At 34.2% G+C, this 15615-nt stretch overlaps 1 protein-coding gene across 2 annotated transcripts in view; it reads right to left on the bottom strand.

The window, feature by feature from the left end:
• Window positions 1-411: 411 nt before the first annotated feature.
• The window catches only part of RNF217 (ring finger protein 217), a 117485-nt gene continuing 102281 nt past the window's right edge, over window positions 412-15615 (bottom strand). The window contains exons 5-7 of one of the 2 annotated variants that reach the window (XR_012508634.1): window positions 13820-14289; window positions 11565-11636; window positions 10098-10145 (exon numbers count right to left, since the gene is read on the bottom strand). Coding sequence is in view for 1 of the 2 variants with exons in the window: in XM_010965507.3 (XP_010963809.3) it covers window positions 10072-10145; window positions 11565-11636 (146 nt within the window). In the remaining variant the exon portion in view is untranslated. Of the gene's footprint in view, window positions 10146-11564; window positions 11637-13819; window positions 14290-15615 lie in introns of both variants that reach the window. The other variant, XM_010965507.3, reaches the window with a different exon arrangement.

Genomic DNA, 15615 nt, shown 5'->3' on the forward strand with positions numbered 1-15615 from the left:
AAACAGATCTCTGAATTTTTATTTTTCATTTCTTTTGTAAAGTTGGTAAAACGGGGATAATATACCACCACAGGGTGGCTGTAAGGACTGTATAAGAATACATGTGAACATACTATGTGAACACATATCCTATATGAACACATAGCAGGTGCATGTCAAGCATTATCCATTAAAATAATTTGCCTTTCTGCAAAAGACGGTGTCTATGAATGATACTAAGCTAGCATTTTCCACTACTTGTGACGGATATCAAAGAATCATTTGCGTTGGCCGACACGTTCATAATGAAATGGTCACTAACTCAGGTAACTTTCCAGATTTACATACATGTGATTTTGGCTCTGCCAAATTTTACTGTTTAATTTCTTTAACTCCCAAGTCTATTGGGGGAAAAAAAAAACCCCAAGAGTCTTCTCTTAAAAACTTTTATTAGGCATTGCTAGATGATGCAGCACATGTCTTGCACACATCATGCAAGTAAACAGCACTCCACAGGAATCCATACAACAGTTCATACAGTGACAACCAAAGTAGTTGATTCTCATCATAGTTTTCATCCAAGCAGAAAGAATGTTGTTATACCCCACCATGAGATCTAATCTCAGGATTAAGATTACTCTTCCATTCTAAAACAATCAACCAAAAACAATTAAACAAAGAAGCCCAACCACAACAAAAAGCCATAGAGACCTTACCGAAAGTTCAAAATTGAACTCGAAAACATCACAAGGTATCCATCTTTTGAAAGATTTGTCCTTAAAATTTGTGTGATCTGACACTTGGGTTGCTTTTACCGCCAGCAGCAGGTGAGATTGTATTTATGAAGAAGGAGCAGTACATGGATACATATCCATTGAAAATTCTTGAGGTAATAGATTTTTTAATTTCACTGCTTAAAAAAAAAAAGATCTGTAAATTTCCACGTCCTGTCCAGCAGGACTTATCTGTTGGCAGGAAGATTTGTTTCCTCTTTTTTCTTTGTCAAATATTTACACATATTTGCATATACAACCTGTGTCTTTGTCTTTTCTAAGCACATGATTTATTTTAATTATTCATTATACATTCATCAGGAAAAGTTGAGTTATATTCTATGCTACATAAAGAATACAACAAAATCAGCTTTTTGTATAAAACTAACACAAAAGACAAAGACCAAGAAGAGCAAGGTAATATATTGTACAAAATGTCTCAATGTCGATAAAGCCCACTGTGAATGAATAACTTTGTGTAAATAGCAAACACCATCATTCTTCAGCATCCGTGTGAAGTAGATTACAGATAAAATATTGCCACAGACAAAGGTAGGAAATGGGTCATACTCTTGAAGTACCATATGATTACTTTTATTTCTAATACTTTTTGTAAAGTAATTTTGTCCTAATTGGAGCTATAAAGATTGATAGCCATTCTAACTCCCATTTTAAACTTTAATAATCAGCATTCTTTTTGGTGGTTTAAAAACACATTTCAATTATAATGGCTTCAATATTCTTTTAAAAAATACTTAGCTTAAAAATGAGCAATGAATTTAAGAAAAATATATCGGCTAACCTGCTGTTCTAGAGCTAATACAGTGAATGAAAGTAGCGAATGCAGTCTCTCTATATATATTCCTAAAGATACACTGTCTCATCAGCACTTTAAACAGAGGGATCAAGGAACACTCACAAAAAAATTATGGCTCTTTAGATAAGAAATAAAGTCAAGTGAAAAAAATAAGGCACTAATAATGTATATAAATGTTTTATACTCTCATCACACAAAGCACCATATGGAAGGTTAAAGGGACTATGTATTAGTGCTATTTTAAAATGGAAATAAACCTAGTTTCCCCTGACTTCTATTCACTAATTTCTTCTTTCCTTTTCAGTAATTAATGTAAAAACACTAAAATAGCAGGGGAAATTACGTATTATGCTAAAAGCATAATTCATGGAACCGGCAGCATTAAATAATCATTTGGAAATAAAATGTTGATTACTCTAAAAATGTAAGAAATTAAAGTCTTAAATACTCCTGATTTTTTTTAACATTTTCATCGCCACAGACTTTGTTTTTTCCTTTCCAATTTTCTTTTATGGATTTCTACATAAGGTATTAGTAATATTTTCTAATTTTAAAATTTTATTTCTACATGCTTCTTTCTTAAAATACATTCAAAATGGTTTCCTCCACATAGTTTTATGAATACCAAAGTTAATAGTATGACTAATGAAATGTAGAAAAAGTTAAAAAATAAAATTACATAAATATTTTCCAATATCATTGAAAAAGTAAAGAAAATCTCTTTTCAACCTGGCTTGTATATAAATATGGAAAATATTATGACATACTATTTAGAAAATGGCTACATATTTTACAGAAAATGAAAAACATGTAATGTAATGAAACTATGGACAAGATCTCGTACAAAGTACTAGTTAAAGTCATTCATCTTAAAATTAAGAAATTCTTCTCATTTGCAATTATTTGTCAGAATGTAATTAAAATGGGATATATTCTTGTAATTCAAACAGGAGATGACAATACTCTTTAGAACTGCAGTTTCTAAACATACAGTAATGAGATTAAACACCCAAACATTTTTCTTTTTAGCATTTTAAATTCTTTGTGGAAAAAGAGACTATGAATAATAGGCCCACAGTTTCTCAATATATATATACATATAAATATATTTGTTTCACGAATATATCTGATAATCAATTTGTTTAAAATAGAAACAAGACAACTAACTGTTGTGGCTTTTTAATAAATAATGTGTTAACATTTTTATGCTACTGTGTTCGTGTTCCTTCTACACAGTTATTCTGTGACCTCTCAGAATTTACTATTTATTAAGTTAAAAATTTCTTTCATAAGCAACAAGACTGTCAATTAATTTTCATATTAAAAATCTGTAAAAGATTGTCTTTGTCAAGGTAAATAGTTATATATATGTATCAGTTAGTGTTCTAGGTTTCATATGAAATGTTTGGTTTACTTTTTTCACCATCATCTATAGAATTTTAATTATGATGAAAATGATCAAATAACAAAATTAATCTGTTGCTGTACAGAACTTTAAAACATGGCCTTAGAAATAGGGTTTGGAATCAGTTGATATAAATTCATAATTTATCTAGAATTTTATTTATAAAGGAACATAAAGCATGCTAATTTTATATAAACTGAAAAAAATCAGATATTTCTATCAAATATTTAGAAACAATAAAAATGTAATATGTGGACACAGAGGAAGTAATACGTTAATGAAAAATATTCTTTTTAGGAACTTGGCTCTATCATTGAGACTACTTCTCCACCCAGGGCATGAGGTGACCGCCTAACTTTATATGGAACCAATGACCTCCAGCAGTCAATGACCTGCCAGATATAAGGAAGAAACTGAAGTGACATTATCCGAGCAATTTTTGAGGCTTTTTAACACCCAAGTTTGATTCTCCCTTGAACTTTTCCATATCATATAATAAACCTATACTAACTATATCTTGAGTGTGTTTTATATCTAAGTCATATGAAAAAGTAGAACATTTGCAAATGGCACATGGTTTCTCTAGAATAGGGCTGATTATCAGTTATAGCCAATGCCACCTACTTTAGATAATCAAAAAGTCTAATAATGTTTACGGAGTAAGAATCCATGGTCAAGTCTTACATACAAATGCTACACTATTATTAACCAGCCCTAAGCTAAGCTGTAGGACTTTCTGTTAAAACAAAAACCCCAAACCACACATCTGGCCATCCTGGATGCATCAAGAATGACTTGTGGTCAGACTGGATGATTGACCACAAATGCTTTCTGTCCAACCAATATGAAAACACAATATGGACCTTACAATATTCATGAATCAACTTCTGAAGCTTGGTTATAGAGTACTTCTAGGCTCTTTGATCCAACTGACATCTTTTCATTCATTTTACTTCTTGTCAGAGGGCTAGGCAGGGTTCTCCAACCCCTATGAAGAAGAGGGACAGTGTTCCAGGTATCCTGAGATGCTTCAACTTACAGATGAAAGAAACCAAGATAAATTATGTTTACTATGCAGGCCAAATTACAGAGTCCTTTCAGTTTGAATGTTATTTCATTAGAGTCAAGAGTTAATGGTGAGACAGAATTCACCCCACACTTGGTCAAGATGGGATAGGGGATTGCAGATGAAAAAAGCAAGATAAATAGGAAATCTAAAAAGAAAACAGAAACTTGATGTTGAAGTATGTGTCATTTAACAAGCAGGGAAGAAAGTCATTTAATATGATGGAATAGAGTGACAAAAATGTGAGATACACCTGAAAAACAAACAAAAAATTTTCTATGCTATTAAGACTGTGCAATCTAAGTGATTCAGAGTTTAATACACCTACTAGAATTTCTTTTATAAGCTAAAAGGAAGTGGCAAAAAAAAAAAAAAGGCAGTAGCAATCTTCCATGGGTTTTTGTTTTTGATTTATTGCCTTTAAGTCTATATTGTTTTTCTCAAAATAGTCACTTCTTTAGCCAAAAAAAGAATATAGTTCAGAATATGCATAATTACATGCTGCTAAAATTAGCACTACGTATAGGGATATGTAAAGTATGTGATATACGGAGGCTTCAGCTAATGCTCCAAACAGACAGTTACAAGTCTCACACTACTGTGACTCTCTTGCTTCTTGGGTTTTGATAAAGGTGACTACACTTCCAGCCCCAGAACAGTGATGTACAATAAAAGCCCCACATAACAGCTGGCTATGAAATGAGTATTAGTTCTACCCTCTAAACCAGAGCTACAAAGGAGTGCCTTTCTGTTTTAAAGGTTTATATCCTTGGTTTGCATTGAAAAGGTACCATTTCACAATCTTGAATACTCCCCAAATTTGGAACTGTGATTTTGTTCAGACTATTTTTTAATGAGAATATAACATTATTTCAGTTTTATTAAAGTAAGAATTATAAATATTCATACTAAAATGGGATTTGCAACTTATTTTCCAAAGGAGGAGGAAAATGTCAATTAAAATACAATGATCTGTAAAACAAAATATGCTCAAACTGGCAGTTAATGGTAGTGTTGATTACTAGTCAGTAGAATTTAGAGATTTCATTTTTTATTTTTATAGATTTTAATGTTATAGATTTCATGAAAAATGAAAATGCCATTAAAACTTGCAGTAAAAGTTAACATTTTAAACAAACATTCCAACTAGGTTATTAGGTAACATTTATTAATTACTTGCTATGTTTCAGCTCCTAATACCAATTTCTAGGCTTACTGTAATTTTAGAAACTTGGCCACATCTTTTTCAGGTATGTTTTACTGTTTAAAATTTTTAGCTTCTGATTCTACCCCTCCCCAGCAATTTAAAGAGGTGACATAAATTGGCTAACGGTTATTCTACTGTCTCTTCAAAATATCGTAATTAGTATCTTCAACTCTGTCAAATTATTCAAATGGCACAACTTTTTAAAGTGCATTATTGGATCTTAAGGCTATATTTTTAATAGACATTAACACAAAACAATAAAGCTGACTATGAGTAAGATTACTTTCAATAGCTGGGCTAGATTTCAGCCACAAGATTTGAGGACAAGCATCCAGTCCAATGGGAAGATTGACATTAAGGCATATGTGCAGCTTGCTTATAAAATTCAAATATAAAATGGCATTTGGCATGAATTTTTTTATTTTGGTACTTAATGAAATATACCAATAAATGTTATTTAGGCCACTAACTTTTTTATAATTATGAATTGAGCAGATAGCATGGAACAACTGCATTGTTGAACACAGGAGAAACTGGATCGATGTGTTGGGCTATGGGGGGATGTCCTCAAGTTTGAAAATGGTTGAGAAGGAATGCTAATGCTTTGCCTGTGCTGGAGTGAGTGTTTCACCCCCCCCCCCCCACTCCCCCGGTCTCTCCTTGTCTTTCCTAGTGCAGGAGCTGTTAGAGTCTCAGAGGAGTGTAGAAAAATGAAGTCGGGGATGAGTCACTAGGAACCGGAAGTGTAGTTTGAAGGTCTTTTAGGGGAGCGATGGGCCATACATTTGGGGGGTAGGATTGAAAAGTAAAGACTCATCTGGGGACTTAGGATTTAAGAGATCGGGGGTGGTGCAGGACAGGGAATTTCCTGACAGGCACCACTGAATCCTGATATCATGGCAGAGAATAGTACAATTAAAGATATCAGGTTGTAGCCTGATAGGTTGTAGCCTGTTTGATGATCTCTGATTGTTTTCCAGTCTGTTCTACCTTTAGGGTACAATAGCACCTATCAGAAAATCAAGGTGATGGCAACAGAATGCTGTTTGTGCCAAAAGATTTGACCCCTTTTTTTATTCCTAACTCCACATACAGAAGTTCTTAGGGAACTGATGAGATTCATTATAAAATAAATGTTTCATATTATTCCAAATTTATTAGCATCCCAACAAACCACCAAGCCTTACATATAGTCAAATTTATTTTTCTGTGGATAACTGTGGTCATTCCTAATTGCCAACGTATTGCTTCCTACTTTTCACAACGGCATAATTAAGTTCCTTTGGGGAGCAACATGCATGAACATGGATAGTGTTTTTAAAAAATGTGACAAACATGACCACTTTGGCTATTTCATTTAAATCCCTCAAGTTTTAAAACTAGGCAATCCAAATATCAATGCATCTTTCTCACATTATCTTACAGACATCTCACTGCATTTTATTTTTATTAGAATAAGATGAATTTTCTTTTATGTGTTGGCAAGATATTTATTTGGCTAATCAAGCACAGGAAGAAATTATCCTGCACAAGATGCTTTTCTTTAAAAATTATGCCATTTTACACATTCTTTCTCCAAGAAAATTGTCTAAAGTATATTATCTCTATGATCTCGTTCACTGAAAATGCATTAAAATTTTATTGCAAATATAAAAACCAAATTAAAAAACTTACGGAAATGTTCACACAGTGACAAATACATATATAAAGGATCTTCACTAACGCTTTGTAACAGAGAAGGGAAAAAGATACGGATGTCCATTCAATGGGGGACTAATTAAATAAATTAAAGTATAGCCCCACAACAGAATATGTAGTAATTTATAAAAGAATGAGGTAAATCTATTTAAGATTTTATGGAAGGGTGTCTACCAATACATCGTAAAATGAACAATAGTCACAGGGCAGTAAGAATATTATTATTCTCTTCATACAAAACCAACACACACAGATACACAACACACACACTTGTTTACTTACTTGTATATTTGTAAAAAGTGTCTGGAAGGACACTTAGACCAAATCATTAACAGTGGTCACCCCTAGAAAATAAGGGGTGAGGAAAAGCAGAGGAATTTGTGTTTTATAATTCTCTACAGTTTGACTTTTTTAAAAGGAGCATATATTAAATTTACAGTGAAAACATATAAAAAAAAATGACAAGCCTTGTATAAAAAAGGTCTTCATTGTAAGTGCATGCTTCTTTTTTTCTAAAGTCGTTTTTAGAATTTATCCCAAAAGGTACGATTGTTTTACCTTCAATGTTGGCACTAACATATAAATAATCTCTTTTATTTTTCTTCTCCCTTTTTAAGATCTTGATGATACTTAGTAAAAAAAAAAAAATTCACAAATAACTGCTTTAAGTCACTAGCAGGGAAAGGCCTAATATATACCAACTTTGAAAGCAAAAATGGCTACGTTAATTTTATGCAATAGAAAAATGAAAATCCTGTGCAACACTGTGCACACTATTGCAAGCGTTGAGGAAAGAGCATTGGCTGATGACAGATGCCACTCTGTAACTGGAAAATTGGAACGTTTCCAAATAATATAAAAATACCTCCAAAAGATAAGTTATTCAAAGAAAGGAATAAAAATCCCTGAGAAGGCAAAAGACAACAGATACAATAACCTAAGAAAATAGATTATCCAGGACCAGAGAGTATATTATTTAGCCAGTTGGTATATATGTATTCATATGCAGCTATGTACATATATCTAAATATAGACACATACATATACCATACATAAACACACCCACTAGATTTAGAATTCATCATATGCACACATCATCAAACTAACACCTAAGTCCAGGAAAAGAGAGACCGATTTACAAAAATTAAGCACTCTTACAACAGAATTACATAGTATTTGTTTTTTCTAGATTTAGGGCTAGAAATTCTATTCTCTCAGCTTTAATACTAGAGCACATAGAATAGGCACTCAATAAATATTTGTTGGATGGATAGATGGTTGGATGAATGGAAAGATGAATTTGTGAAGCCAAGGCATTGCTCCTTCTTGTTATCATACTATGCTTTAGAAATTGCTATTCCGGGACCATCAGTGGTACACCCTCCTCTAACTGGAAATAGACCCGTCGAGCAGTCTAGCTTTTCTGAGTGTCATTCAGAAAGAATGGAAGTGCTGGCTTGTTTATCCAAGCAAGTAATCTTCACAATCATGGACTTTTTAGATCAAATAAAAAAGATACATGTTCTTATATTCTGGAGCCCAACAAGAGAAACCATCCATGTTAATGCATGTTTTATCACATAATCTATTTCAATTCAGAAGAGGTTGCTGACAGATAAATGCTACATCTATGCCAATAGCTAATGCTAAGGATTTGGAGACAAGTGGGACAGGCTTCTTAGAGTCTTTACTTCCCTTCTGCTGATGAACATTCGTGACGAAAACAAACAAACCCCATAGTTTTGTTACTTGTTCTTTTCTTATTTTTAAAGACTTCTCAGCTTGGTAAAATGTCCTGAAAATATTTCCTTCATTTTTTATTTTTGTTTTCTTCTCCAAAAGAAGTTTATATTTTAGATAAGCCCAAAAACACAAAGTTTCGTTTCAAATCATCCCTCTGTAAGAAGATACCAACACATTTATTATGTGTTTAAGCAGTAAACATAGAAATCCTTCAAAAATAGTATTTGTTTTTATGAAAAACTTGGGGACAAATGAGAGAGACAAAGAGAGCAGAGGTAGAGGGTGGGGTTTTAAATAATATATGTTTAACCTAAAGCTTAATTATTGTAATTCTATGTTGGTTAAAAAATTAGCAGAATAGGGATTTGTTTAAAGGCTGCTTTCATCAGTTCTCTCTACAGCAAACTTGTTATTTAAATTAAATATAGAGTAAAGCAAGTATGCCAACAAATAAGAAATCTGAAAAGACTGATGGTCAGGTCCTGAGCATTTCCTAAAAGCAGTCTATCGGTTTTTTCAGTTTATAAAGTTTGATAATCCTTGAGGAGACATTGCACAAGTGTCTGTGTGTGTGTGAGACGGACAGAGAGAAGGAAAAGAAAGGCTCAACATTGAAGTAACCTGTTGTCTATGTTGGCTTTAATTCAGTATGAGAGCAGATTATGCCCACAAAGGAACGAACGATCATCTTTAAATATTTCTATGAAAATGTGGAAAAATAGTGTAGAGGCATGGAACTTGACAAGTACAAGTTATTGGACCTAGTTTTAGTATAGATATGGATACACACATTCACAGCCCTGCACATATACGCCTCAGTAACTCACGATTCTTCTCATTAATTTAGTTTCATTAGTTCCCTTTTGGGCATTGAGATTTTTTTTTTTAACAGAGATAGCATTTGAAGGATGAAGGAATTACACTGCTTGGGCCACAGATGGAAACAAGGGCATACGGTGAGCCTTCATCTTCTGAAAAATGGCCTTGCTTGTTCGTACAGGTGGGGCTTCAGTTATTCACACCAAGTCTCAGAAGAGGGCCTGGAGGGAAGTTCAGGTACAAAGACAGTCCAAGCAATGCTCAGGAGAGGCATGCTCAGACAGTGCTGAGGATAACTGGTTCTTAATGAAAATATTTTCTTCCAAGAACCATTAAGAAGATCAGAGTTATGATACAGATGTTTCTAGTCTACGAAAGTGACCATTTTGTAAAAGCAGCAATCTGTATAAGGAAAGGACAGGATACCATGGTGGGAATGCACCGGAGCTAGAGGCATTGTGGAGAAGAGATGGTGGAAGGGTCCTCTTGGCGGTTTTCAGGACGAGTGTACAATTCTGTGCAGCTCCTACCCGGCCCTGCTGACTTAGGTGAGGTCGTCTGCATTCACCAGTGCATTCCTGTCCGTGATCGTTTTCTCTGTTTTTTACAAAGGCAATAGATAGGAAATACAAATAAACCTGGGGATTAAAAAAAAAAAAAAAAAAAAAAACAAGATTAAAGCTAATTCAGAGGACAGGCATTTAGTTTTACACATTTGAAAATTTTCTAGTTTTAAATTTTCACTTTGCAAAACTGTTTATAAATCATCATTATTTAGTAAGACAGGAAGACAAAAAGAGGGAAGATACCTTTGCTATGAAATGTACTTAATTCCTCAAGATTTCATTCTTTATTATTTTGTGTTAGGTCTCTCTCTCCCTTTTAACAACCTCTGTAACACCAGTGTGAATATGAAATAGTTTTTTTTTTTAAATCAAAATATCCAAAGTCAGGTCTAAGTCTTCTTTATCAGCCTTTGTCACGTCACTTGCATACTGGTATTCACATCTCAGTTTCAGGCAGTGTAGCACATTACTTAGAAATGTGCTGGGGAGCAAATGTCATGTTTGTTCCCCAGTTCTACCCTCTTCTGAGGTCCTAGTCGGCCTTCATTTCCTTGACTGTAAAATGCAGATAGTAACAGTATCTACTTCAGAAAGTCTCATTTACTGTAAGAACTAAAGTATCAGTTACTTTATAATTCTAGCTGTTCTGCACATACAAATTACTTGCTAAATAGAACTTTATCTATAAAAATCACTGTATTTAGGACAAAAAAGAAATCCCATCAACCACGTGGAATAATCACCAAAACAGCCTGTAGGTATAGTGTTTAATTTAAAATTCTCTAAGGCAATGGTTCCCAAACTGTGGTCCCTGGACCATCACATGAGCATCACCTAACTCTTTAGAGTGAGAAATCATGTGCCCTGAACCTATACTGAGTCAGAAACTGTGGGTATGGAACCAGCAACCTGTTTTTTATCCAGCCCTCAAGGTTATTATGAAGTACTCTAGAGTCTGAGAACCATTCATTTAAAATACACATTTTAATATACTTGTATGAATAAAACTATATTTATCACTGATATATTTTCTATTTGTCAGTGCTCTAGCATATGTTGGGAATGTGTTTTTATACACATCAAAAGCATCTTTTTGACCCAGGGAACCCTTTTATCAGAACAAACCGAACACCTAAAGGTGCACCAAGGCCTCTTTTCTTTGATGCTCCAACCTGAACTCAGAATTGGAAAATCTGGGTTCTAGTTCACTGGACTCTTTTGCTAAAATACTAGTTTTGGAATTAAAAAGGGCTTAATAATGCTTTATAAGAAATATGAATCAAAGTGTTCATGAACTGAAAAATACAAATACATCCTATGTGATACAAGCTTCTCTGAAACTGTAAATCACAAGCTGATGTCTTATCTAGAGCAAGCATGGAGCAGGTACTGTGTCCACTTAATCACCGGCTCACACTGTTACATTTACACTCATATTCTGTCTGTGGCACTCAGAGAACGCTTATCTCAGATACGTTAAGTGCTTCTTACCGATTACAACTGCTATGGCCCCTAGTGCTAATCCCAAGACCAGGATTAGAGGTGCAACGAATAGTTTTCCAGCTGGAAAATAAAAGGCAAAACCATTTAGAGAGTTTTAAAACTAAAACTAAAAACAATTTCCGCAATGCTTTTTAATATCACAGCATATGTTATTTTAAGGAGTCTGTTTATAATTAAGGCAGTATTTCTCTAAGGAAACGTATCAGGGGTAGAACAAACATACACATGTAAGTTCAGTTACTTGACTCAAGTCCTGGGCACATGAGTCAGACATCTCATAGATCACTTATCCTTTATGACCAAAAAAATTCCAAAGCTACTGGCTCACTTTATTCTACCACAACCATTCATCTTTGTGTTTTTCCTTTAGATCTCTTCCATTTTTAATTTTTAATATTCTGAAAGATTTAAGAAAGGAGTGACACATTCTGAATTGGTAGCAGAAAATCTAATTAGTTTGCAAAATGGAGAGCTAGCAGGTAGGAGTCACAGAGGGCTCTGCCCAAGCTCACATCTGAGAAAGTGATTTATTTACTTCTTCCATCCAAAGGAAGCTAACACCATGAACACTTAATACACTGGCTTACAAAGGGGATGTTTCAACACCATTGTTTAAGAAAATTACCAATAAACATACATTATATTAAAGGTTATTCAGGTGAATCATTAAACAAACTTTAAATGGAAGCACTTTTTAGAGGGCTGGATGCTGGCTGATGCCATCTGGCATCCTAAGTGAATAACTGAGAGATGATTAGAAGAAACTCTAGTTCCAGCACAGAGTTCACAGCTGGAATCCCACTGATGCTGAAAGGCACTAGCACAACAGTGGAGGCTAGTAGTTAACATCTTGTCATTATGTAGTAGTCTTGCCCTTAAGGCATGTGATGCAACAGTACATCTGCACAACCCAAACACAACAAGAGGTGAGGAAGGGACCGAGGGACTTCACAGCAGATTACATAGCTGTTGAAGAATAAAGCAGTGACACCATTCAAAAGGACAGTAACTTGGAATAACCAATCACATTAAAAAATAGAAACAGAATGCAGTCGTTTGTTGGAAGTTTGTCGGAAAAATATTAACCTTTTTATTCTTAAGAAACAGTCTTTGAAACCATAAAAAACAGATAGAAAATACAGTTTTTAATAACTAATTTTGAAAAATTGCCATTCAGTTGACACAATGTCTGTGTTTTTACCTACATTTTTCAGCACGGACAGAATCAATCAAGTAATACGAAATCTCACTGAACAGTTACATTTCATATATTCTTAAAGCTATGCTTGAGTTTAGAAATATTGACTTGCATATTCTAAAAGAATCTGTTTTTTTCTGTACATGTAGCTCAGTATGTTCATTTATGCTTCCTTTTTAGGTAATTATCAATATATTTTCATAATAGTGATGGAACATGACTATACAGTAATGGCACTGAATTTTTTTTTCCCTCCAAATATCACAGAACTCAAAGAACCAGACATGCACACTCTCTCTTTGGGAAGTAATAAACTTACTACAATCATGTAATCAATGTTTGATACATGTTTAAGTCTACTTTTGAAACTGTCTTGAGGACAGTTAAGCGGACTCTCTTATTTGTAGATCAGTAACAATTCTTTTAAAATACCATTCTCAACAGCTGAAACAATGTTCTATCACATCCATATACCCTAACTCATGTAAATATTTTAGTCTTAATTTTTGTTCCCTTTTCTGCCATTTTAAATTATACTTGTGAATAAACTACTATCAGCCTAGATTTATCATGTTTTAAAATGTCCTTCATATTACTGTCACATTTCTTTCTTAAAGAATTGCACAAAATTTCCATTTCATTCAGTAGAGTATGGAAGGCCAGCATTTCGTATTAACTTGACAAAATATTTGCTAACCAATAGTCAAAAAAAAATTTCATTTTATTTTAATTTACATTTCTCTGAGTGGTAATAACATTCAACCTTTTAAAACATGTTTATTGGCTATTTGTATTTCTTCAACTTTGGTTCCTACTTCTTTTCTTTCTACAAAAATATTGATATTTATTTTTGGAGGGGTTTCCATTGCTTTTGTTCATCATATAAATTATTTGCCATCTAGAAATCAGTTAAAGACCTGTATTTCCTTTACTATTTTATGATTTAATACTTTGAATATTTGTATGGAATAATAAGAGAATTCAGCATTTATTCTGTCACTTTTATCCCCAACAGTATTCACTGAATAACCTCCCTACTTCTTACCAGGGAGACACCTCCATGTCAGAAGCTGCTATGTATCCTCAAATCTCTCTTCTCCCTTATTCTGTAGGGGTAGAACCTCTGTAGTTGGGCACATGATCACATGGAATGTAGACCATTTTTCCATCCTCCAGCTGTGAGAGGAGGGCAGGCCCTTTCTCTGTCTCTGTCCAAGGACCTCTGGAGGCTGTGGTCCCAAACTGAGGAGCAAACTGGGTTACATCACACAAGGATGGTGGACAGGAGGCTTTGCTATAATCCATCTTCTCTCTTACATGGCAGGGAAAAGGTAAAGCTTGAGACTTCCAGAGTGACTCCTTTCCCTGCCTTTTGTGGGGACCATCTGCTTGCAGCGGTAGTCCACCTGCAGTTGGAGGCAGCCAAGCTAGAGGCGGGCTAGTGTGTGCAGGGCGAAGAGCTCATTGTAAGGCCAGCTGCTTCCTACTTTGTCAGGCTTGTCCTGACACACACAACTACACACACATACAGAGAAGAAAACAGGCCAAAAAGAGAACCATTTACAGAAAGCTGACCATAAAACATTTCAATAAAAACAGAAAAGACTGTACAAAGAAAATAGTTCCCTGCTGACAATGTTTATAGGCTGTCCATTCCACAGGCTATTCAATAACTGGCCTTTAATTTTTATTGACCCGAGAAGAGGATTCTAGTGGCATCTAGGCAAACAGTGAGAAGACTCAAAGAGAATGCATCCAAAATATTACTGGACAAACTGTGCAGGAAATAACTTTCCTTATTTAAGAATGACTAAACAGAAAAAACAAGAAGGGAAAAAAAGATGGTCAAATCAAAGATTATTTAAAATAAAAAATGGAAGGAAACATCTTGCCTCAAAGTGACATTGAACTAGGGAAGAAAATAACTAACAATGTAGGAAATTTAGGGTTTGGTGGTTGGGTTGCTCATAGTATATATAGGCTTACAAGTAGGTTACAGCTCAAAACTTAATTTGCAGTTAGTTTTCTCATGGGAGTACTGTTATAAATAGGGATTAGATTCCTTAGCTATTTCTCCAAAGTGTATTTAACTAATAAGTGCACATTGGTTGTATAATTATAATATATACCATCACAACAAATAAACAGAAAAGCACTGAAAATCATTAAAACCAATTTTGTCTATATTGAATGCTGTTGGCTGTGGAAAATTATGCTTAATTAAAGCTCAGAAATGGTGTTTTTATAGAGATTAGGAAAGACTTTAGAAAATGATGGCACTGGTTTCTACACGACGAAGTGAAATCTAAAATATATGTTCTATCATTTATCTGACCGAAGTATATCATTACCACTAGCTTTGTTCCGATTTGCCATCACACGATTCTAGCGAGAGGAGTGGTTCACAACAGTAATGAAGTGATGGAGGATGAAAGAGAGATATAAAGAGAGCTTTATGAATTATAATTAGCACAACAAGTGGAAAGGGAGAAATGTGAAAAATGTTAGAAAGTATTGCCTATACATGTGAAAGACTGCCAGAGAAAGAAAGAATGAAGCTCTACATGATGAAAAAGAAATGTGTGTCAGGTCTGTTCCAGAGGAGTAGGGAGCTATTGGGAGAACTATTAGGCCAGAAGAAAACTGCACTGCAAAGAGGTGGTGACATGAGGCCAGAGCAGGAATCTGTGTTTATGTCTGTGTATTTGTTTATAAGACTATATATTGCAGAGGATGAAGGCAGGGGTATAAAAGTCCATCCATAAAAGCATTGCACTTGGATGTTTAAACTTGAGTTTATATGCAATGTGGGCATTAGATGGTCACTTCACTAACTGTTAG

This window comes from Camelus bactrianus, chromosome 8, assembly GCF_048773025.1.
Source record: "Camelus bactrianus isolate YW-2024 breed Bactrian camel chromosome 8, ASM4877302v1, whole genome shotgun sequence".
Taxonomy (NCBI): domain Eukaryota; kingdom Metazoa; phylum Chordata; class Mammalia; order Artiodactyla; family Camelidae; genus Camelus; species Camelus bactrianus.